General features: G+C 38.6%; 1 protein-coding gene across 1 annotated transcript in view; it reads right to left on the reverse strand.

Moving 5' to 3' along the window:
- NBAS (NBAS subunit of NRZ tethering complex) overlaps nt 1–26388 on the reverse strand; it is a 384560-nt gene that overhangs the window by 344395 nt on the left and 13777 nt on the right. Inside the window, exons 6-9 of the mRNA XM_049784877.1 lie at nt 18874–18917; nt 10188–10321; nt 8150–8283; nt 4505–4603 (exon numbers count right to left, since the gene is read on the reverse strand). Coding sequence (XP_049640834.1) covers nt 4505–4603; nt 8150–8283; nt 10188–10321; nt 18874–18917 — 411 coding nt within the window. The remainder of the gene's footprint in view (nt 1–4504; nt 4604–8149; nt 8284–10187; nt 10322–18873; nt 18918–26388) is intronic.

Here is a 26388-nt window from a genome sequence, read left to right on the forward strand (position 1 = left end):
AACCTGTGAGTATCTTTCTTAATATAAACCACATAAACCTGGGTATTTTTTTTGGGGGGGGGGGGTTTAGTTTTTGCGTCACACCCGGCATTGCTCAGGGGTTGCTGCTGTCTCTATGCTCAGAAATCACACGTGGCAGGCTTAGGAGACTATATGGGATGCCAGGATTTGAACCACCAACCTTCAAGGCAAATGCTTTACTTCCACGCTATCTCTCTGGCGCCGGGTATTTTTTTGTTGTTGTTGGTTTTTTGGGTCACACCCTTTTGGTGCTCAGGGCTTACTCCTGGCTAACCGCTCAGAAATCGCCCCTGGCTTGGAGGGACCATATGGGATGCTGGGGTTCTAACCGCAGTCCTTTGCAAGGCAGACACCTCACCTTTAGCGCCACCTCTCCAGCCCCCTGGGTATTTTTCTTAACAAAGATAAAGGAATTCAAATAAAAGCAGATTCAAATTTGTTTCTTTCTTATTAATTCCATTTTATTATAGTTTTGCTAAGATATGATTTGCATTCCATTAGAGATTTGGGGGGCAATAGATGGACTCTAAATGTCAATGAAGCATACATGGCCTGAACATCTGCCACCCACATCTCTCTCCTGAGAATGTGGATTGTCATACTCTTGTACTTTAATACAGAGATGTGTAGCAGTTTGCTCCACTCTGGAGAAGCCTGTGTTCTCCCTTGAGCATATATCTTGCCTTACCTTTCTCCGTATTTCCCTTCATTTCTCACTTCAAAAAATTTTTTTAAATTAAATTGTAACAATGACTGCACAACTCTACATAATATATTCACTATAATTGGCTAAATTAAATAAATAAAATTAACATCAAAGAATATTCAGTGATTCTGAGTATCTGTGGTGATTTCTTAAAAGGACCTAAGAAAGGGGCTGGTGAGATGGCACTAGAGGTAAGGTGTCTGCCTTGCAAGCACTAGCCAAGGAAGGACCGCAGTTCGATCCCCCCGCGTCCCATATGGTCCCCCCAAGCCAGGGGAGATTTCTGAGCGCTTAGCCAGGAGTTACCCCTGAGCATTAAACTGGTGTGGCCCAAAAAAACAAACAAAAAAAAAAGGACCTAAGAAAGAAGAAGGTATGGTTCCTATTTTTGTCTTTCCAAAGATTAGGTCAAAAGAAAGTCAGCTTCAAATGTTCATCATCTATAATAACAAACATCATCTAGGGGCCAGAGTGATAGCGCAGCGATAGGGCATTTGCCTTGCATGCAGCTGATCCAGGATGAACCTGGGTTTGATCCCTGACATCCCATACGATCCCCCAAGTCAGGAGCGATTTCTGAGCATATAGCAGGAGTAACCCCTGAATGTCCCTGGGTGTGACCCAAAAAAAAAAAAAAAAAGAAGAAGAAACATCATCTAATAAATAACTATTGAAGGTGGAGCATGTTAGTATTTTGACAATCTAAATTTACAATGAGATTAAGAACAAAAACTTTGTGTAAAGTTATATACTATTAAAACCTGATGTATCATTTTATAATACATATATGGATAATTGGACTTGTTAAGTGATTGTCCTTCCCTGCTAATAGACGACTCCCAAACTAGACTGTACCAGGCTAAAATTAGGCAAGCTCTACAGCTGAATCTCCACCCTTGAGTACACCCCCATCTGTAATAAAAGTTTAATGTTATCCTCTCTAAGAATGAGAAGACTAAAAATACAAAAAAAGAAAAAAGAAAAAGAAAAGAATAAGGAGAAGGTAGAGGTTCCCTTTGCTGGGATGAGGGTCCCACTCTCACAAGACAAAAAGAACAACAATGTAAAGGCAGAGAACTGTCATGTGGGTGAAGGATGAGAAGGAAGAGCCAGATAACAATATAAGTTATTCTGAGAAGTTAAAATACATTCCCCTTGACTACAAGTTAGGATACACTAAAAGAAATAGTCAAAATAAGCAAATTCATAGCTTATTCCAAAGCTTCTCAATTAATTTTTGTTTCACGTTACCACTTCAATTTCTCTCCTTCAACGTTGCTCACAACATTGGGCCTAACGATGAATTTCATAAAAACCCTGAGTTTGTGTATTACCAATTTATCCCCACTCCACTCCAGCTGATTTATTTCACATTTACAAAATTCTTGTGGGTGATAAATATCACATGCTCACATTAGTACAGAAACTGAAAATAAATAAAATTGTGATGAATATTTCAGCTTCTTTCATTTAAAAAAGACGACATAATGGAAAATATAAACAACCCAGCAATATTTTTGTCATGCACAACAGGGCATTTACACATACTCCTGGCTTTATAACCATTTTCATTCAGAAAACTTAATGCAGCCATCCATCTCCAGCTTGATTGCTTTTCAAGAGTTGCAGATGACTGCAGAACCAACAAAAAGCTCTCCTCCTGTGGTTTGCTAATATATTTATTTCCAAAACTGTTATGAGACCATCCCCCAGAAAACACTCCTTCACTTAAATTCAAAGTAAAAAGAAGAAATTTTTTGTTGTTGTTGTTGTTTTCCTTTGGGTCCATATTTAGTGGGTGTCAGGGCTTACTCCTAGCTCTGCACTCACTCCTAGTGGGACTTGAGAGACCATTTAGGGTGCTGGAGAGGAAAGCCACATACAAGGCAAACACTCTACCTGCAGTACGATTGTTCCTGCCCTAGACTTGGTTTTCTTTTTGTCCTACCAGTTGAGCCCCAATGCCTTATGCTTTTATCCCCTTTTTTAAACAATCTTCAGCTGTAGTACTCAAGGAATATCTTGACAAGAATAGAAAAACTGGAAGAGAAAAACTGAAAAAGACTTGCTACTCAATTTTCCTGTTGCATATAGTTCCTCTAAAATATATATATATATATATACATTGGGGTGGGATGAAGTAGGGGGTTCTCCTCAGTAGAACTCGAGGATCTGGGTTTGGAGAGGAGGGAAACAAAGCTCTCCTCAGCAGTACTCAGGAATCTGATGTGACTCCAAGCAACAGTCCATCCAGCTGCAAGGGATTGAAAGTGTGAAACACAGGCCAGAAGACACAGTGCTGTCTAGCCTAGCAGTGCTGGGGGCTACCAGGGCCACTAGGCAGTGCTCTGGGTGGTTGGTTATGTGGTGCCAGGGATCCAACTTGAGATTTCATGCACAATAGATGTATACTTCATCCCTTTGAGTTCACTCCCTCATCCAGAAAAGAGCACATACACTTTTTAAAGGACAATCGGCAGTTGAAATGTGTAATTAAATGTGTGCCAAGAAAAAACTTTCGTCTTGAAAACAGTGGTCTTTGACCACCAAGACAGGTTCACAGATATAGGTGGGTAAAAGGCATTTGTCTACCACCTTAGTTCTGTAGGTTCATGGAGCAGAATGCGAGGCTGGTGCCAGTACTCAAGTGAAAAAGGATGAAAATTCTGCTTTACAACAACAAAACTAACCTGAAATAAGAATAAAGAGAGACACAGAAAGAGCAAAGAGTAAAGAAAAAACTCACTTAAACATATAAAACATGATGTCAAAGAAGATGTAAGAATAAAAAAAAATAAAAGAAAGAAAGAAAAAGATCACTCTCAACAAAAATCAGATCAGTAACTGGAATAAAATGAGTGCAACTACCTATGGCAAAATTCACCACAGAAAGTTAACCACATAAATGCAACCTTTAGTACCAAAAATTAAATTCATGATAAAACAAAATTATGGAATATGAAAAAAAATCTTCAAACAAGGACTAGCAGGGCAAGACATATGACTATATACAAACCAACACTGGCATAGTACATTTTCAGTTAAAAAAGAGTTCAGTAAACTCAGGGTCAGAGAATATAAGGTCTTGTCAATAGACAAAGAGTTAAATGACAAAACTCAGAGCTCAGGCTAAATCTGTCTGACTTACAATTTGATGTTCTTCCTATCTGAGAGAATCATAAATCTAGTAGAACCAAAGTAAAAATATAGTAAAATTTCATCCTCAAGCAACAAAATTAAAGGAAGTAAAAATGATCAAAGTTTCAAGTAGCCCTCACTGGAAATGGCAAATATATAGACAAATGGCATAGATTTTTTTTAAAAAAGAGACTAGATCTATAGGAAGCAACTATGCAATCCACAAGGCCCGAACAAAGCAGGAAAGAAGAGAAGGAACTAATGAAGCCCTTCTGTGCAGGGTACTTTATATGCGGTATTTCTGCAGTATCTCATTAGTTTTCTCAGCGGTGCTAAAAGTTAAATATTATATTCATCTTACAGTAGACAAATGCAAGATTCTGAGAGCTCAGAGATAAGCATACATTCCTCAGAGACTATTCCCAATGCCTTATCTGTCTCAGAGAAGCTCATTCAGCCAGATGAGCGGGAGTGTTCAGATGATGACTACGATAGTACAGATATTTAAAATAATCATGCAAAAGAGGAGAAAATAAAGAAACTAAATCAAGAGTCAGAATGGACAATTTCTTCTCTAAAATGCTAATGTCTGCGTCGATCTAATTACAAGTATGAGGAGAGGAAAACATCACTGCTTACCTATGAGCAGGATGGTAAATGGCTGTGCTGATTCCATGAGGATAATGACTACTGAAGTCGAAAAAGTGACTCTCTTGATAGCTCTGGTTTGTTCCAACACTAAATTTCAGAAGGCATATAGGAAAAAAATACCATTAAGTCACAGTGAGATGCCACTAAATACCCACCATAATGTCTATAATTAAAAAGATTGATATTATTAAATATTGCTGATGATGTAAAACAACCAGAATCCAGACACACTATTAATTGAAAAAAATAAATGACAGAGTCACTTTGGATAAAAGTTTGGCAATCTCTTAGAAATATAAAACTTATATTATATTTATGATATAATATTTATAATGTAACATTATATAAATATAACATGTATTTTATATATTATATATAAATACACAATACATTTATATATAAATATATCCACTCTATAACAACAATTCTGCTTAAAGATACTGAGCCTAGAGAAATAAAATGTACAAAAGATTTGCACAAGAACAGTCAAGTTGTTTTAATTTACAGTTGCCCAAAACTGGAAACTTAAAGGTTCTCCAATAAAAAATTAGATAAAAAGTTCATCGATAAATAAAAGAAAAAAATCATGAGTATAGTACAATGAATGTTTATGGGCTCCACCCATAGTCTGAAGGACAGTATCCCCTCAAAATCTTAAGTTAAAACCTTAATGCTACCTAGTGGTATCTGGTATGGATTTTAAGAGAAATATTGTTGGACTGGAGAGATAGCATGGATGTAGGGTGTTTACAGAAGGATGATAGTTTGAATCCCAGCATCCCATATGGTCCACTGAGCCTGCCAGGAGCGATTTCTGAGCATAGAGCCAGGAGTAACCCCTGAGCGCTGCTGGGTGTGACCCAAAAACTAAAAAAATAAAAAAAGAGAAAGAAATATTGTAGATTCAAAAAAACAAAAACAAAAAAAAAAACAGAAATATTGTTAATTAGGGGCCGGTGAGGTGGTGCTAGAGGTAAGGTATCTACCTTGCAAGCGCTAGCCAAGGAAGGATGGTGGTTCCATCCCCTGGCGTCCCATATGGTCCCCCCAAGCCAGGGGCAACTTCTGAGCACTTAGCCAGGAGTAACCCTTGAGCATCAAATGGGCGTAGCCAAAAAAAAAACAAACAAAAAAAGAAATATTGTCAATCAGAAAAACTGCAAAAGAGTGGAGAAACAGTACAGTGAGTGAGACACTTGCCTTGCATGCACCCAACCCAGGTTCAATCCCCAGCAATTCTCCAATAGGCCCTGATCACCATCAGGTGTGGCCAAAAAATAAAAGATAAATATATAATTGATCACTCAGGTGACCAAAATAATTTCCCATACTTATTTTGTTTTTATACACTGTTTCTGAAATTTTTTAAGTGTTAAGAGCATTTAGTGTTGCCTATTATGTAATGATGATATCTTTTGGGAAATACCTGATGCTGGTTGCATCCAGCCCCATGATTTCTGGGGAGGAAAGAGGAGGAATAGAGGTTGATGTCAACTGTAAATTGTGAATTAGTTCATCAGTCCTGCCCATAATGAAGCTGCCTATATTCCCAACAGAAAGGGCTCACGGAGGCACCAGGCAGCAAATATGTGAAAAGCTCTGTTAAAGCTCTGTGAACTGCATTCTTTCCCTATGCATCTCTTAGACTTAGCATGAACAGTATCCAGTGCATAAATGCATAATTTCCTGAATTCTCTGTACTATTCTAGCAAATTAATCAAACCTGGGGAGAGAGTCTGGGCACCTCTTATCTATAACTAGTTGTGAGTACAGACAACAACCTGGACACAGAACTATTTTTAAAAACCCTTACGTTTTAAAACAAGGTTGTTGTAGCTAGCTGGTCAGAAATAGAGGTAACAGTAATAATCTAGGCTTGAAAGTGGTGTCTGAAATAAAAGGGGATCTTAGGAAACAAAATCCCGAATCTATAAAATATGATACTATCTCTATGCACATAGGGGTAGAATTGAGTTTAATTTTGGGACACTCTGCTGCTGTGAGAGAATTCTTATAGAGAGGCTTCACAACAGAACTGGGTCCAGGAATTCTATGAAAGAGGTAATTAGCTTATGAGAATGATGCCTTTGAAATGGGATAAGTTGCCTTATAATAGGTCAGAGGCTCTTCCCCCAAAATGAGGAAACAAGGGCCCGGAGAGATAGCACAGCAGTGTTTGCCTTGCAAGCAGCCGATCCAGAACCTAAGGTGGTTGGTTCGAATCCCGGTGTCCCATATGGTCCCCCGGGCCTGCCAGGAGCTATTTCTGAGCAGACAGCCAGGAGTAACCCCTGAGCACTGCCAGGTGTGGCCCAAAAACCAAAAAAAAAAAAAAAAAAAAAAGGAGGAAACAAAAGGAAAAAATGAGCAATCTGCAATCCAGAATAGGGCCATCAACTGATCACATCATGTTTTTACCATTATCTCAGACTTCCAGCCTTCAAAATTTTGAGAAATTAATTTCTGTCATTAAAAAGTTACCTAATTTATTGTACTTTGTGACAGCAAACTGAATTAATAAACATGAAATATATTTCTTACAGTGAAAATATTATCTATAAAAAGGAATAAATTATTAATACACATAAAATTTAGATGAATCTCAAATTATGTTGATTGAAAGATTCAGACAAGAGTGCAAACTATATGACTATAATAAATTGCAGAACTAAAACAGGCAAACTAATCTATTATGAAAAAATTATAGTAGCTGTTCCTTGAATGAGTATACACAGTTTACTGGGAACAAACAGGAGGGAACTGTTTAAAATAATGCGAATGGCTCTGGATCTTGGCAGAGGTTTACACTGCCAGAAGTCACAGCCAGGGACCGGGTAGGTGGCGCTGGAGGTAAGGTGTCTGCCTTGCAAGCGCTAGCCAAGGAAGGACCGCGGTTCGATCCCCCGGCGTCCCATATGGTCCCCCCAAGCCAGGGGCGATTTCTGAGCACATAGCCAGGAGTAACCCCTGAGCGTCAAACGGGTGTGGCCCAAAAACCAAAAAAAAAAAAAAAAGAAGTCACAGCCAGGTCTAGTTAAAATCTATTATAACTATACTGAGAACTACCATAACAGTGTGAATGAATGAGAGAAGTAGAAAACCTGTCTCGAGTACAGGTGGGGGTGAAGTGGGGAGGAGGGAGATTTGGGATATTGGTGATGGGAATGTTGCACTGGTGAAGGGGCTTGTTCTTTGCATGACTGAAACCCAACTACAATCATATTTGTAATCAAAGAGTTTAAATAAAGATATGAATAAAAAAATCTATTATATGCAAATTTTTCTCAAAATAAAAAATTAAGAAAATTAAATGAACTTCAATTAATTTGATTAATTTGCTAGAATAGTTCAGAGAATTCAGTATAATATACTGTTGGAAATATCTTTTAAAAAATTAATGACCAGAGAGATAGGTATTACAAGTGATAGATACCAGAAACAGTTGTTACAAGTATAATAACATGCTACTCTCAGATAAGTGGTAGTATATGAATGTTCACTATACAGTTTTTAGCCTTTCTATTATACTTACAACTATTCATAATAAACTACTGAAAAAAAAGTAACAGTCTGATCCTGGAGGAATAAACATTATTTCAATTAGAACTTCCTCAATAAAATATATTTTTTTACCTTACAAGGTAACTTCTAAGTTCTCCTCGATAATTGATGACCAAGAGTTCAGCAGACCATTGTGCACTTGCTTTGTATTCTAAAAATATCAAACCAGCAATGGCATAACTCAGGTCACCTGGTAAACTAGATGCCTGTGGAAGAGGAGGGTAAATTAAGTGACCAAGAAAGACTATGTAGAAATTGACACTTAAATCAAACATATAATTGGAGGACAGCAAGACATTGGTCTGACAAGGTCAACCTCAATTATAAAATTCCAGCATTAACAAGCACACTGAAGAATCATACAAGTCAAAGGGTCTAAGAATAGGCACCCAAAACTAGATTAGTAGTCCCAATCACGGGCTACAACCACAATCTCATTCATCCTCTTTAGATGACATTTTCACCTTGACAAGTGAATTTATATTCATACCGTGCTTCTATTGAAAAAAAAAAAAAAAGTAAAGAAGTGCTCACAACATACAGTGTCAAAATTCTAAGGTTTAGCATTCAAATATAAGTTTTCTGATGTTGATTGTATTCCACTATTGGCAATAATTGATGCTTTTAAACAGTCTTAACAAAACAAAGGAATAGAAAGTATCAAATAATGACAAACCCTGCACCTTGGATTATAAATTTGACCAACAGTGAAGAGGAGAGGGAATGAAGATCATATCAGAAGAGACATAAGAGCAGCAGTAGAGGTCCTGAGCACTCGGATGCTGGTGGGTTGTACTAGCTTTGAATATAAATACCATAAAATATAACACTATTGTACCCTGTGCCTAAACTATAGTAAAAAAAATTTTTTTAAAAACAAAATGAGGGGTTGGAGAGAGTATGGTGGGTAGGGTACTTGGTGGCAAGAGCCCAACTCTGTTTTGATATTCAGCACCCCAAATGATTCCCTGAGCTCTCCCAGGAGTGATCTCTGAATGCTAGGAATATGCACCAACAACCAATGGGCATGGCCAAAAAAATAAACAAAGCATAAACAAAGAATTTCCCCCAAAACTTTTTAGTTTGGTTCCCCATGGCTTCTATAATATGAACCCATTGACTTTTTCAAATTTTACATTCCATACTTCTAAACAAAAATCTTTTTCTACATCAGTTCTCAAACCTAGATTATTAGAATCCTCTGAAAATTTTGCAAACACTTTTAATGCCCAGTGTCCGTCCAATCAAGTCAAACTTTTTTCTGAGTCTGAGAGATCCAGTAATTTGGGCTCTTTTTTTTTATATTGCTTCCCAGGTGTTTCATGTTCAGATCAACAAGAATTGGAATTACTGTTCTAAGTGCCCTGTCTCATGTTCATATGAGGACAGAGAACATAAATAAAAATTTAAAAATTTAAAAAATGAATTTGGAAAAAGTCATGTGAAAGATTTTACTTTCAATTATCTCTCTAACCTGTAAAATGAGGTGAATATAAGCTACACTAATCAAATGGTTGTTGAAAATAGCAATGAAGAAATACATATGCGGACATATTATGTCATTCATAAAAATGTAAAATATCAAATACCAGTTATTCCTATGATTTAATGTTTTTTCCAACCATGTGGAGAATTAGTTTGAGGGTGAGAGATTTTTTACCCACACCTGGTGATGCTCAGGACTTACTCCTGGTTCTGTGCTCAGAATTACATCTGGTGTTCTAAGGGGACCATAGAATATCAAACCAAGGTAGGGCAAATACAGACAAGTTAAGTAAGTGCCTTATCCACTGTCCTATCACTCCAGCCTTCTCTCCTTGCCAATTTTTGTCTGTCAAAGCTATCCTTACTGTAGTGACTTCCATCCCTCACCAAAACATTATACCAGCTTTGTGAACTTATAGTTAATATTTACTACCATGTTTTAATAATAACAAATTATAAAATATCAATTTGTGTTACAAATACAAGTAAATATTCTGTGTGTTGATCACAAACTAGATTCTGAGTTATCTTGTTACCTGATCATCAAAACTTATTGATCTAATTTATATTTCCCCCTTCATATTCATTTATGAAAAAATTTCATCAGTTAAAAGTACTTCCATACCGGGGTAATAATGAAGAGTTCACTTCCCATAAGATCAAATACCCTCACAGTTCCTGTGCTTTCAGCATAGGCCAGCAGGGTACAATCATAACTCCATGCTACTCGTCTCCACTGGGGCTTTGGGTCTTTGGGAACTAAAATGAAAAGAAAGTAAGTCTGTTTAAATCTGCATGATAAGGTCAGTTAACACCAGGACTGCAACAAAACTAAGCATTCATTAGAAAATATGATATTCTGGAACCAGAGCAATAAAACAGAGGTAGAGCGTTTGCCTTGCATATGGTCTACCCGGGACAGACCCAGTTCAGATTCCTGGCATCCCATATGGTCCCCCAAGCCTGCCAGGAGCGATTTCTAAGCACAGAGCCAAGAGTAACACCTGAGAGCTGCTGGATGTGGCCAAAAGCCAAAAAATAAAATAAAATAAAATAAAATTCTGAATTTTTCTACAACATGAATGGAATTGGAAGGATTATACTCAGCAACTTAAAGCACAAGAAAAAGGAAAAATGCCAGGTGATCCCAATTCATGCACAAAATATCAAGAAGCAAAACAAGGGATTTGTTTTGAAATGAAGCAACAAAAACAGACCACAGAAATGAGTTTACCAAGATAAAGCAGGAGGGAAGGTCAGGTCAGGTCAGAGTAAGCTGAGAGAGTGGAGGAGTTCAATGGATCAGTGGGAGAATAGTGGAAACTAGGTACTGCATGTGGTGTGGTGACATGTGCCCCGAAAACTATATATATATAAATAGTTCTAATCTTCTAAGCAATAATACATCATAAAAAATTAACTAAAAAGTAAAATTCAACTATGTTGCATTATCTCTATGCAGAGGGGAGGGAGGATAAGAAGTGAAATAGGGGCTGGAGCAGTGGTGCGAGCAGTGGTGCAAGCAGTAAGGCATCTGCCTTGCCCGAGCTAGCCTTGGATGGACCGTAGTTTGATCCCCAATGTCCCGTATGGTCCTCCAAGCCAGGAGCGATTGCTGAGCACATAGCCAGGAGTAACCCTTGAATGTCACCGGGTGTGGCCCAAAAATCAAAAAAAAATAAAATAAAATAAAATAGTGTTGTTATATGCATAAATTTTAGTTATAAAATAACTACCTGAGATATAATATACAGTAGAATAAACTGTACTGCAACTGTATTACATATTTAAAAGACCTATCACAATACTGAATATATACAAGAACTATCACAAGAACAAAGTTAATTCAGCAAGTATTTATGGTTACAAAAATATAACCTTCATCATTTTGCAATTGTATCATCCATAAAAGAATCATTAGTTGGACATAAGAAACTAATTCTGCCTGTGAATTATATTTCAATTTTTAAAAAAATATTTTGGGGTCCAAGGATGTGGCTCAGTAGGACAGTACCTGTTTTGCCAACCAGCAGCCACACATTGACTTCCTGGCATCCCCACCACATTGTTAGTGCAATCCCAGCAGCAGCACTGACACTGGGATGCCTCCAGAGCACCCCAACCAAGTGTATATATTTCAGCACCCAGCCAAGTGTGTGACGTTACCCCAGCACTTAACCAAGCATATGACACCCAACACCCAGCCAATTGTGCAATGCCCCAGCACCCGAGCAACACTGCACACGCTGCAACCAACCAACTGTGAAATCCCAGACTTTGCAACAAGAAGGAAGAAAAGTGGAGGATATTCTGAAATATGGTATTAAATATTAAATATTATCTTGATTATGGAGGGCAGGGGATTAGGGATTTTTTTTTTTTTTAGTTTCTAAAATGTTGCACCAGATGCAAGAGTTTCACTTGCTTCCCCACCATTCTGCTGCAGCCCAGTTAGAGGCTGACAGTTAGAGCCCACAGGATAACGGGAACAAGTGCTGACTTCGCAGTTCCTCAGACACCTGCCAGAACTGAAGAGTAGGAGAGATAAGCCATTTTAAAAACTCTGCCCCCATTTACTCTGGAAGCAAATCAAAACCTACTGATGCCAGTGGGCCAGCAAATAGCAAGGATGCCTTAGACTGAAGGAAAGGCACAGGAATAATACACCTGAGAAATACTTTAAATTTGAAGCCTAAAGCATAGAGAAATGCCAAAAATAATTTCCATTCTGTGTTTCAATTTTCCTTTTCTGTTGATATGTTCAGATTTGGGGGAGGATGCTAGAGCCTAGGCTCAGGGCCTAGTGGACACAGTCATGTGCCCTACCAGTGAGCTACAATCCCAGCCCTTGGTTCATCTTCTCCAAAAACAAAAATAAAAATGGGTGGGGAACCAACATATCTTAAATACAGCAGATAAAAATACCAAGACTTCAAAGTTGTATTATATACCAATATACCAATATTTAAGATTTAGGTGTATGTGTATGTGGAAAGGGAAAGAAACAGATGCACACATATATTACTAGTGTAGAATTTTTTAAATCAACATTGCTAGAAACGGTGGGAGAGGGAGTGCAGTCAGGGCACAGAAAGGAACTACTATATGACAATGATAGTTGGAATGATCACTCTGAACAAGAACTGAGTGCTGAAAGGAGATAATGATATGCATGATACCCTATCAGTAACAGTACTATAATTCACAATGCCTAAAAGGAAAAAAGGGTTAGGAGGGTGAGAGAGGAAGAGAGGAAGAGAAGAAAAAATGTCTGCCACAGAGGCAGGCTGAGGAGGTAGGGCAGAGGAGAGGAACAAGAAGGAAACTGGAGAAATCGGCAGAAAGTGAACACTAGCAAAGGGATGAGTATTAGAACATTGCATGATGAAAGTCCAACTATCAACAACTTTTTAATCTGGATCTCACGGTAATTTAATAAAAAATAAAATATTTAAATCAGGGGCCGGAGAGATAGCACAGCGGTGTTTGCCTTGCAGCAGTCAACCCAGAACCTAAGGTGGTTGGTTTGAATCCCAGCATCCCATATGGTCCCTCGTGCCTGCCAGGAGCTATTTCTGAGCAGATAGCCAGGTGTAACTCCTGAGCACCGCCGGGTGTGGCCCAGAAATAAAAAAAAAAAAAATTTAAATCAACATTGTTATAAGTCAGTACCTGTATTGTTTTGCTGACTGAATTATTTTTAGCACAATAAAAAGAAAGGCTATGAGAAGAAACTGGGGCTGTGAAATGCTAACTGGTGTGAGGTGTTATGATGTTGTTGACAGTTTGCTTCAATCTTCCATTGACTGGAGGGATTCCAAGCAATTGGAGGGATTCTGTCACAGGGCTAGCTTGAATTGGGGTATACCTATGAAGTTTGTGATCTTGCAACATTGTATGCATGAAACCCTACGTTAAACAATGTTGTAAATCACCATGCCCCAAATAAATGTTCTTTAAAATAGGATCTGGGGCCAGAGAGATAGTACAACAGGTAAAGCAACTTGATTTGCACGTAATTGAAACTTGTTTAATCCCCAGCACCCCAATATGATCACCTGAGCTTGCCAAGAGTGATCTGTGAAACAGAAGTAAGCCATAGGAGTGTCCCTACCAAAGGTGCCTTTAACCTAGAAAAATCTATTGGAGTCTTTGTATTAAAACCTAGTAATATATCACATATATTCTGAAATAACAATTTTTAATGGGAATAAAGTGAAAATAAAGGTCAGTTCTCTGTTTTCAGATAGCTTTTAAAAATGTATTTAGAAGTACAGATAGGCACAAAACGATAAGTAACACCAGAATAAAAGATCCATTTATCCAGATGCTACATAACAGCAGCAAGAAGATAACTAAATGCCCTGAAAAATATTCACATGCTTAAAAAAAGCAACATTTTTTCATTTATTACTGTTGTACCTGTGATAACAGATTTAACAGATTTTTTCCTCTAGTTCATTTTGATAGATTAAACAGATTTATGCTGTACATTCAGTATCTGTCTGAAATAAGTTCCATCTGAAGGGGATTTGTTTTCCCTATTACCCCTAGTTACAAGCAGTAGCTCCAGAAAACTCAGCATGTGTTTTGACCCAGATAAAGATATATTTTCATTACAAGATAAGACTTCACATAACAATGTGAAAATAAAGACTTTACCACCAGGTTTTTCTTGCTGCCAATGTGGTTATAAAGAGGAATGAACAGTGCAGATTTTTTATGAAGCACAAGTCAATGGAATTTTCGAAAAGTATTTAGAAAGGCTGATGGGAAACTTAACTAGCAATTTGACAACTGCCACAGTCATGATGAAACTTGAGATCTGCTCACATCTGGCAGCAGCTGCAGCCTCTAAAACCCGCCCAGTCACCAAGCTCAGCCTCAGAGCTGTAGTCAATACTGTTTTCTCTGCCTGGAGTACTCTCCTGAACTATTCCCCAGCTGCTTCTCCTCCTTCAGGTCTCAACTGAAGAATCACTTCCCTAGGCATTCTCCAACCTGCCTAATTAGCCCAGCCCCTCCCTGTCCCGGTCACTTCTCCCCTTCATGTCTTTTTCCCAAATAATAATTGCACATCTATATACTGAATAATTTCCCAAATAATAATTACATATCTGTTTTCCTGTCAGTCTTTTGAATTGAATTCTAAATTCCCAGAGGTCAGTTGCAGTAGCCATTTAATTGGTAACATTATCAGCAGTGCTCTAGTGATGCACACAGGCATTTGTGCCAAGAGAACACTTGCTGGGGGAGTGGAGGGGTCTACTTCAATCCAAAACTCATTTATCCCAGTTAGAAGTGGGAATGGGGAAAAAAAATAACAAGGAACAAGGAATTCAATTCTCAGTGCTCCCAGAAAAGAACTGGTGTGACCTGTACATCACCAAGTACAACTTCTCCATTAACAAAAAGGGCAATGTCTAACAGCCATTTCTTGACTTTCAATTATGTGATGGAAATGGAGCTCCCAAGAAATAGGGGAACTAGTGGCCTATCCCAGTGATTTTCAGCCTGCAGGGCTACACTCACCTACACTTGGAGGATCAAGGTCAGCCAGACAAAGCAGACACCTTAACCCCAGTACTATCTCTCCAGTCCCATTCTTTAGCCTTTTAATCACTTGGCAAGAAAATATTAGTAAATCTGAAAATATATGCAGAGAAGCTCAGTGTTTAAATGTTAGAAAGTAACAGGAGAGAGAAGAGGACAGAAATTAAGGTGCTTGCCTTTCATGCAGACAACCTAGATTTGATCCCTAGCATCACATATGGTGTCCTGAATCCAACCAGGAGTAATTCCAGAGCACAAAGCCAGGAATAATCCTTGAGCATCATCAGGTGTGGGCCAAAAACAATTAAAAAAATTAGAAAGTTCTGATTATGGTATCTCAAATTCAAAAATAAGAAAAAAATTCCTGACTAACATGTGATAACTTGAGGTCACTAATTTAGAAGGGTATAACTGAATTACTATGTATGATCTGGCAAACAGCTAAAACAAGCAGCAATTCATACTTAAACCATTCTCAAGTGGCCAAAAGGGTGATAATACAATGGGTATGGAGCTTGCCTTATATGTGGCTGACCCAAATTCAGCTCCTTGCATTCCACATGGTCCTCTGAGCATGCCAGAAACAATTCCTGAGTGTAGAGCCAGAAGTAACCCTTGAGCATCATCAGGTATGGCCCCTCAAAAAATCCTCAATTGCCATATATTTTAGTCTTTAAAATAATTGGGTGCAAGAGATAGTACAGCAGGTATGGCATTTTCCTTGTACATGGTCCCAGCACCATCATTTATAGGCCCCTGGACACAGTCAGAAGTGATCTTTGAATGCAGAGCCAGGAGTTAGCTAGACTTCAGTACCACCAGATGTAGCTCAAAACCCAGAAATAAAATAAAATAATTGAGAAATATGGAAGTAAAACCAAATAGCTCTTACTTTAGTCTGCAGATTCTGCAAGATGTAATTTTTAAAATTCATTAACAACAATCTGGCTCCTTTTCTCCAGGCATACAAATGAAATATCATTTGGCATAAAAGTTATTCCCATAAAAATGAGTCAGATAATAATCAAATGATCATTACCACACTTTATATGAAATGGAAAGAGACCATTAATGTAGCATTAAGGTCATAAATTCACACATTCAGAAGCCAACAAAATAAAACATTAGTTCTGAAAGCATTATTATCTCATCCATGCTGCTACATTAAGCATATATGCTAAAAACACTAACAAATATTATAACTTGTATGATCTATAGAAAGGTTAACCTTATTTTCACATGAACTTGCAGATCACTGAGTTTACATATTACTGATTGCAGATTTCTAATGCTCAAGAGAATCTGACACATCTGAACCACTCCAACATCCTGAACATACTCCTCAGATGCCCACAAGTTCTCCAAGCTCTCACCCAACCAATGGGCAGTCCTCAGAAAAGACAACTGAATAGCCCCAAGTACTTTGGAAAACTTCTTAATCCTCAGATATTATTCTTTTTTGTTTTCTGGTTTCGGGGGCACCCAACTGTGCTTAGGGACATACTGCACGCTTTGTGCTCAGAAATCATTCTTGCAGATTTCAAAGACCATATGGGGTGTGATGGATCAATATGGTTCAGCACATGCAAGACAAGTGCCTTACCTGCTATACCATCTCTCTCAACCAACATTCTTTTTTTTTTTTTTGGTTTTTCAGCAACACCGGTGGCGCTCAGAGGTTACTGGCTATGCGAGCTCAGAAATCTCTCCTGGCTTGGAGGACCATATGGGATGCTGGAGGATCGAACCTAGGTCCATCCTAGGCTAGTGCACGTAAGGCAGACACCTTACCGCTTGCGCCACTGCTCCAGCTCCTCAATCCAACATTCTTAAGACAGATCTACCCCACTTTAAGAAATGTTGATGAAAAACTTACAAAAAATAAATTTAGAGGCTGGAGCAATGGCACAGCAGTAGGGCATTTGCCTTACACATGGCTGACCCAGGACAGACCTCGGTTCAATCCCCCGGTGTCCCATATGATCCCTCAAGCCAAGATTCTGAATGCATAGCCAGGAGTAACCCCTGAGCATCACTGGATGTAGCCCAAAAATCCAAAAAATAAATAAATAAATAAATAAATTTGGAAAATGCTAAGTCCCAACTTCAGCAATTCAAATGCTCTCAGCAAACAAGACACCTGTTCTACAGACATTGTCCATTCATGGCATGTATACACATTTGTATTCATTGGGAATAAAAATCTTGCATATCATGACCACTACCAGAAATTCAAATTATGTATAATAAACAAAGATATTGTTTCATTTAGACTCAATAATTTCTAAAATTACCTCACAAAAAATAAAGAGCTATGCTTTGTTCATACCGTCATTCAAAAAAAATCATGGCTAATAACTTCCAGGTGCCATCACACACTTAATAGTGTCGAAAATAATATACTTATGAGTCTTTCTAGACACTTAGAACTTTAAATAGAAAGAAACGCTAATATAGGATCCCTACCTTCAAACAACACACTGATTTTGATACTGCAATCTGTGTATCTCATCATCTGGCAACCTTATAAACAGTCTCTGCTTTGTAGGAAAGCACTGAGCTTAACCTTAATAGGATATTATAGCAACAATACCACTTCTGGTATAGTTTGTCTCATGTGACATATAAATGAGCTATTGGTGGTACAGGCCAGCATCAGTGTGCTAATTTACAACCTAACTGGGAATCTGAGCAGCAAATCAGCAATTAAAAGGGAAAGTAGTTAGGCTGAAGTGTTACAGGTACAAACAAGTAGAAGGGAAACATGAAGATATACAAATGGACAGGAAAAGGCCAAAGATGTTTCTCAAACGAGTGGATACTAAAAGTAAAGTATGTAGGATTAGGAAGACGGGAGCTGCTAGGCAAAAAAAAAACTTTGTGTACTTTGGATTATAGAATTTGTAAGCTATAAGTTGGCTTGCACAAGACATATGGTAGCAGTGATAAAAGGTCTGTCAGGAGAGATAGGAACAATACTGTGTCCTGGATTCTACAATCACTGAAAGTGATTACAGTGTTCGACAGTCACTGAAAGACTTTATGCAAAATAAGAGCAATAAAAGTAGTAGTTGCTTAATGTCTTTAAGTACTAATTACTTATCAGCTATTAAGAGTTTTATATATACTAGTTCATATAATTTTAAAACATGACCCCAAGCATTCCTGTCAACCTTATGAAGGAAGGCCTTGAAGGTCTTTGATAATCAGGAAGAGGCAGATGAGGATAAGGAGAAGAAAAGAACAGGGCAAAGTGCTGCCCTGGGGTATCTTCATTGGTTCCTTACCTCAGGTGACCTGCTCTAGGCTAACTCAATGGAATCAGGGTTGACCCAAAGAGGGAGCAAAAAGGTCTCAAAGAGAAGCAAATGGCACTGGTAGTGCTAAAGTGCTACTTCCCAACAGATATTTAAAGGTATTCTGGGGGTACGGTGTGGTACAGGGAATTTTAATTCCCAGACCACCTTATGCAAGGCAAGTGCTCCCGTTTTCAGCTATTTTCAGCTATTTTTCAGCTATTTCCTCAGACCCATAATTAGGTATTTTTAAAAACACAGGCCCAATAGCAAGTCTTTCCAAATACTTGTTATAGTAAAATATTTAAAGTGATGATAAATAACCTAAAATGCTCTTAATTACCTTAATAAACAGCCAAAATAATTCTTATTAATAAACATGACTTAATATATACTCTAAACTTTAAGAACACTATAGATTTGAACTCCTCAATCCACCTTAATGTGGAAATTCTCTCTTACCTTGACATTTCCCAATAATAGACGTAAAATCATCTTTTGCAGACCTGTGAAACATGTGGGAAAGCAAAAAACAGTGATTTTACCATAGCATTATTGTAAATCATACTATGAAACACCACAAAAATAACACAGATAACTCAAGACTAAACATCTTCTCTACACAATACCAAATCATTTATCTTACTGTGGTCATTTTGTACCTCTAATAAGGACCTTTTCTTGTGTCAATACCCTCCTACACTCTTATTTCATAATAAAGTTACAAAAAAGAAATAGTGACACAGCATAAGTGATATTAAGATCGTTTATAATGAAGATACTGGGTTACCATTTCCAAAGGTTCTGATTCAGAAAAATCTAAAAAAGAATCCAATGTGGCAGAAGCGATAGGACATCTGCCTTGCATGCACTAACCTAGGATGGACTGTGGTTCGATCTCTGGGAATCCCAAATGGTCACCCAAGCCAGGGGCAATTTCTGAGCGCATAGCCAGAAGTAACTCTTGAGCATCACTAGGTGTGGCCCAAAAAAAAAAAAAAGAATCCAAGCAAAAGCATTTTATAAAGGTCCAGAGATTCAGAATGACCCTAGTCAAGAGCCACTAGTTGTGACAGATGGAAAGTGACTCAGTGGCTAAGGTAGTGAGTCTGTTTTGCATATGGTTGAATCCCTGGCACTGATTTAAAAAAAAATATTTTAAAGTTGTCTGTATAATATTATAAGGTTTAATCTCTTAGAAAAAAATATTTGAGGGGGCCGGAGAAATAGAATGGAGGTAGGGCATTTGCCTTGCATGCAGAAGGACAGTGGTTCAAATCCCAGCATCACATATGATCCCCTGAGCCTGCCAGGAGCTATTTCTGAGCGTAGAGCCAGGAGTAACCCGAGTGCTGCCAGGTGTGACCCAAAAATAAAAAAAAAAAAGAAAAATATTTGATGGGGGGGGGGGGAGGGAGGGAGGATAAATAAAAGAAAATGTATTTGATAAATCAAATAACTTTAGAACGTAATCACTGACTTGCTTTAATAAAATGTGGTTCTTAAATTTATACCAAAGAACATAATTATTACAAAATAGATTCAAAATATAAAGTTGGTGGGGACAGAGAGATAGCACAGCGGTAGAGCGTTTGCCTTGAATGTGGCTGACCAGAGAGGTTCAATTCCCGGCATCCCATGTGGTCCCCCAGCCTGCCAGGAGAGATTTCTGAGTGCAGAGCCATGAATAACCCTGGAGCCCACTGGATGTGGCCCAAAAACCAGTCAAACAATTAATAAAGTCTAAAATTAAATAAATAAATAAAATATGAAGTTGGTAATTAGTCTATAAAATAGTTTAATTATAATGTTTTACAGTAATCCAGGTTATGGATGTACTCAAGGTAAAGGACAAGCAAGCTACATACAGCTTCATACATACATCAAAAGCTATATACATACACACATCAAAGATCAAACCCCAGAGCCAACAAATCACATATACATACACACACATGAACATATGCACACGCGCTTATTCTATACAAAAGATTATTGGGGCCAGTGTGTGATAACCCAGCGATAGGGTTTTTGCCTTGCAAGCTGCTGACCCAGGACAGACCCGGGTTTGATCCCCAGCATCCCTAATGGTCCCCTGAGCCTCCCAGGAGTGATTTCTGAGTACAGAGGCAGGAGTAACTCCTGAGGGCCGCCAGTGTGGCCCAAAAAAGAAAAAGATTAGTGCCCACAGTATTTGATTCAATAATTCAAATCCTACAGTTATTCCAGGAATATGATTACATATATATATATCAAACATATCAAATAAATTAATATATCTTAATTTGTGAAAAGATAAGACCCAGCATATTAGACTTTGCCAAACGCACACTATGCAATATTATGCCATTTCCATAAATGACAGGAAAGGGTATTCATGTTTTGAAAAATATTATTTTAAAGTTATTAAGAAAATTATTAGATAGAATGTATAGTTTCATTCCCTACTATAACAAAATGTTGATAGCAGACAACTCTGAAAGGTAGAAGTATAGGTAAATTATACTGTCCTTTCCCTACTTAACTATATTGTCTAATATTTAGAAAATATCTGAGCATTACCTTTTTCAAGAGGAGGGGTGTGGAGTCACAGCTGGCAGTGCTCAGAGTATATTCCTGTGTCTGCCAAAGGTTCATTGTGACAGTACTGGGGACTGTATGTGGGGCCAGGTATCAAACCAGGATCCACCAAAAGCAAGGCAAGTACCTTTACGATTGTGCTCATTCTCTCTCTTTTATCTCTCTCTATCTTGGTCTATCTCTCTTTCTCTCTACCTCTCATTCTCTCTCTCTCTCTCTCTCTCTCTCTCTCTCTCTCTCTCTCTCTCTCTCTCTCACACACACACACACACACACACACACACACACACACACACACACACACACAAACACACACACATACACATATACATCCGATCATTACTTTTAAAACAAATTTTTTTTGTGAAAGTTTTATTTTAATTGGTAACCTTATGGAATTATCAGTAAACCCAGCTGATTGGGACCCACTGTAGCTCCAGTCTCTAAAACAAATTTTTAAGACTAATATTTTTAGCCATATACTGACATTTTCTTATTATGAGAAGTCAATTATAAATAGGAAAACAACTTCCTCAACAAATAGACATTATCTTTTGTTTTATTTTGTTTTGGGGTCACACCAGCAGCGCTCAGGGGTTCTTCCTGGCTCTACGCTCAGAAATTGCCCCTGGAAGGCATAGGGTACCATATGGGATGTCAGGATTCAAACCACCGACCTTCGCATGAAAGGCAAACACTTTACCTCCATGCTATCTCTCCGGCCCCAAATGGACATTATTTTTAATCTGAACATTTTCGTTTGTTTCTTTTTTTTTTTTTTTTTTTTTTTTTTTGGTTTTTGGTTTTTGGGTCACACCCGGTGGTGCTCAGGGGTTACTCCTGGCTGTGTGCTCAGAAATAGCTCCTGGCAGGCACAGGATACCATATGGGACACCGGGATTCGAACCAACCACCTTTGGTCCTGGATCGGCTGCTTGCAAGGCAAACGCCGCTGTGCTATCTCTCCAGGCCCTTTAGTTTGTTTCTTTAATAATAACATCTTTATTTAAGCACCATGATTACAAGCACGTTTGTAGTTGGGTTTCAGTCATAAAAAAGAACACCTCCCTTCACCAGTGCAACCTTCCCACAACCAATGGCCCCATCTCCCCTCTCCCCACTTCCCCTGCATGTATTCAGATTGGGATTCTACTTCTCTCACTCACTACCATTGTCATGACAGAACTGGACTTTTCAGCAGAAAGAACAATCCAAGTGAAGGACCAGCTCTCAGCTCATCTAAAAATGTTCACTGGCCATTTAATTTTCTTTTGTATAAAAGATCTTGAAAACCTCACAGCCTAAAGAATTAGGTAAATCATTATGTATAAATAAGAATGAACCAGACCTAAATAAATGTTCATCATTTCATTTTAATCTAACCATAAAAACAGTTGCTCTTTTTCTCTAGGGAAAGGAACAGTAGAAAAGAGAAAAATAAAATTTGGTTTTGTTAAAACTTCATTGAGGGGCCAGAGAAACAGTACAGCAGGAAGGCACTTGCCTTGTACATAGCAGACCCAGGTTTCATCCCTGGCATCCCTGGAGCCCACCAGGAATAATTCCTGAGTGCAGGGCCAGGAGTTACCCCTGTAACAATTTTGTGTGGCCCAAAAAAATAATAAAAGCAAAACACAAACTTCAAAGTTTTTTTTATTTCAGATTATTTAAAAGCAGCAGGAAAATAGTGCAGGGGTTAAGGCGCATGCCCTGTATATACTCCACCCTATTCTGACACATCACCATTTGATCCTGGTACACCACCACGTATAGCTGTGAAGGCCCTTGAACACTGCCTGAAGGTCCTCAAGTACCATCAATCTATAAGCCCTGCAGGACAGGATCAGCACGAAGGACCAGAGAAGCCCTTAGGGATTGAGCAGCACTGTAGGAGGGGAGCAGGCCTGATTTCTCAAGTTCAAGCACTACAGTGGCCCTGGTTGGCTACTATCACTGAGTGTAGACCCAGGGGTCCCCTGGGCACCTCTTGGAGGCCTGTAAATGAAAAGGAAAATCAAACAAACTTAAGAGGTTAGCTTTTTCATAAGAGATCCTTGTTTTAATGTGTGTTACTGTGTTCATGATGCTTTCTAATTAATCCTCATATTTATAATAGCCTATAGGTTAGGAGATTACTACTTCACTAAGAAAGAGGAAGGTGGCACATATTTATTCACATATTATCTACACTACAGTCAAGTCACAAATTCCAGTAGAAGATCGGAGCATGAGGTAAATGAAAGACAGTTGCTACTTACTACAAAGTCATGGAGCAGCACTGCTGTTTCAGTATGACCTTGCAAAAAGCAGGCCTGCTTTAAAAACTGAAACAGATAGGTTCCCCTAAGCATGGCTGGAGGTGATCCAGAGCAGAGGCAGAAGTAAGCCTTAGGCCCCAGTATAAAAGAGTGTGGCCAATCTGACCCCAGTTGCCCTAAAAAAGGAAGTGCCTGTTAAAGTCATATCAAGTGAGGCTGGTTTTGAAAGATGTCCATTGTTTCTACCCTTGTGATTGTAGGTGAACCTAGGAAACCTCCCCACCTGAAATCAATGTTCCAGTGAAGAAAAACCTTTGTCGGCTCCCAACAAAATTGAGAGGTCCTGCTCTGTTTGGATAAATTTTAAAGATTTTTCACAAATTTTTTGAAATTTTTTAGAAATTTAGAAAATTAGCTTTAGAAAGCTAAAACTGCGAAAGTACACCGGCCAAGTGGGGCTCAGCTGTGAAAGACTGTGAGTGTGACCTGTCTATGTCTGTCTACTGTCCTCTTGCGTGAAACTCTTGCGAGTGGGGCAAAAAGAGGCTCAGAGGAGCACGGCCGCTCCGCTTCGCTACGCGGCCGTGCACTCTTTCTAAGGAAAGAACTCCATTGCAACAAGAAGGAAAAATCACACTAAGAACGGCGCTATATCACAGAAGCAAACATTCCTCTCTGGACTGTCTTCTCTGTTGCATGCTCGGGCCTAAGATTTGACCCAGTGTGAGGCTTCATCCACGGAGGACTCCCCTCCCATAGAGGCAAGTCAGCCCATCCAGAAAGGGAGGAGCCAGAGGAGTGTGCTGCCTACATCATATAGACAATGAATACCACTACAACACGTAGAAAAACCCACAATACAAGTGTGACAATGGGGAAACAACGCAGGCCAGCATCAGACATAGAGAATGAAGATGACAATTCTGAGGACCAGATAATGACTGAACAACTAATCAACCTCTCAGATAAGGACTTTAGACTAGCAATATGGAAGGTGCTCAACAGACTCCAAGAAACCATGGATCGAGTTGAACAGAACACTAATAAGAACCAAGAAAATATGAAGGCAGAAATGACAAAACTCCAAACTGAAATAACATGTCAACTAACAGGACTGAAAAAGTCAGTAAACGAAGTGAATGACAAAATGGATAAGCTCTGGGACAGGGTATCAGAAGCTGAGAATAGACTTGGTGCTGTGGAAGATGAGATACATAACAATTCCATACAGCAGGAGAGATTGGACAAAAAACTTAAAGCAAATGAGCAGACAATGGAAAAATTAGTCAAAGAATGGGAACAGACGAAAATAGAAGTCTATGATAAGATCAACAGAAACAACTTAAGAATCATTGGAGTCCCAGAGACCCAGGAAGAAAATTTCCAGGAAGAATCAATGGTCAAGAACATCATTAAAGAGAAACTTCCAGAGCTAAAGAATATATGTGATCAAATCCTGCATGCCCGAAGAGTACCAACCAAAAGAGACCCCAGAAAAACCACCCCAAGACACATCCTAGTCACAATGACAAATCCCACAGATAGAGACAGAATTCTGAAAACAGCAAGATCAAAAGGGGAAATCATGTTCAAGCAAGCTTCCCTGAGATTTACAGCAGACCTGTCACCAGAAACGCTCAATGCCAGAAAGCAGTGGTGGGATATTGTGACAAGACTGAATGAACTGAATGCTTCACCCAGAATACTATACCCAGCAAAACTCACTTTCCGGTTTGATGGAAGAATACATGGTTTCACAGACAAAAAACAGCTCAGAAACTTCACAGACACAAAACCAGTCTTAAGAGAAAAACTGAAAGACCTAATCTAAGACAAGACTACCCAAAAGACACACCAAATTTTGAAATAAAGATGGCGTTAAATCCCAGGACAATTCTTTCTCTCAACGTCAATGGACTAAATGCACCAGTTAAGAGACACAGAGTGGCTAAATGGATCAAAAAACTCAATCCAACCTTCTGCTGCCTACAAGAAACGCACCTGAATAGTCAGAACAAACATAGACTCAAAATAAAAGGCTGGAGAAAAATTATCCAAGCAAACAACACCCATAAAAAAGCTGGAGTGGCCATACTAATATCAGATAATGCAAACTTTATACTCAGGAAGGTTGTAAGGGACAAAGACGGACATTTTATATTAATCAAGGGGTACGTAGAGCAGGAAGAATTCACTCTCCTAAACATATATGCACCGAATGAGGGGCCAGCAAAATATTTAATACAACTGTTGACAAATCTGAAAAATAATATCAACAACAACACAATAATTGTGGGGGACCTTAACACGGCTTTGTCAACACTGGACAGGTCAACCAGACTGAAACCCAACAAGAATATACTAGACCTGAGGAGAGAAATGGAAGAAAGAGGCCTAGTGGATATATATTGGACACTCCATCCCCAGAAACCTGGATACACATTCTTCTCCAATGTACATGGGACATTCTCCAGGATAGACTACATGCTGGCACATAAAACATACCTCCAGAAGATCAAGAGGATAGAAATTTTGCAGACTACCTTCGCTGACCACAAGGCTCTGAAATTATTTGTGAACTCCAAAGGGACTCAGAAGAAACACTTTAACACCTGGAAGTTAAACAGCCTCATGCTCAATAACCAGTGGGTCCGAGATGAAATCAAGGAGGAAATCAAAAGGTTCCTGGAAACAAATGACAATAAAGACACAAACTCTCAGAACTTATGGGACACAGCAAAAGCAGTACTGAGAGGAAAATTTATAGCTTTGCAAGCACACATCAGGAAGGAAGAAGGAGCTTACCTGAGTAGCTTAATGACACAGCTAATAGAACTAGAAAATGCTCAACAAAAGGACCCAAGAATAGGAAGACAGAAGGAAATAACAAAGCTGAGAGCAGAAATCAACGAAGTGGAAACTCAAAAAACAATCCGAAAGATCAACGAAAGCAGAAGTTGGTTCTTTGAAAAAATAAACAAGATTGATAGACCACTGGCAAACCTAACAAAGAAAGAGAGAGAGAGAAACTTGATAACTCGTATCAGGAATGAAAAAGGAGAGATCACTACTGATATGACAGAGATTCAAAGGGTAATCAGAAACTACTTTGAAAAACTCTACGCCACTAAAAATGAGA

Source organism: Suncus etruscus, chromosome 12, assembly GCF_024139225.1.
Source record: "Suncus etruscus isolate mSunEtr1 chromosome 12, mSunEtr1.pri.cur, whole genome shotgun sequence".
NCBI lineage: Eukaryota > Metazoa > Chordata > Mammalia > Eulipotyphla > Soricidae > Suncus > Suncus etruscus.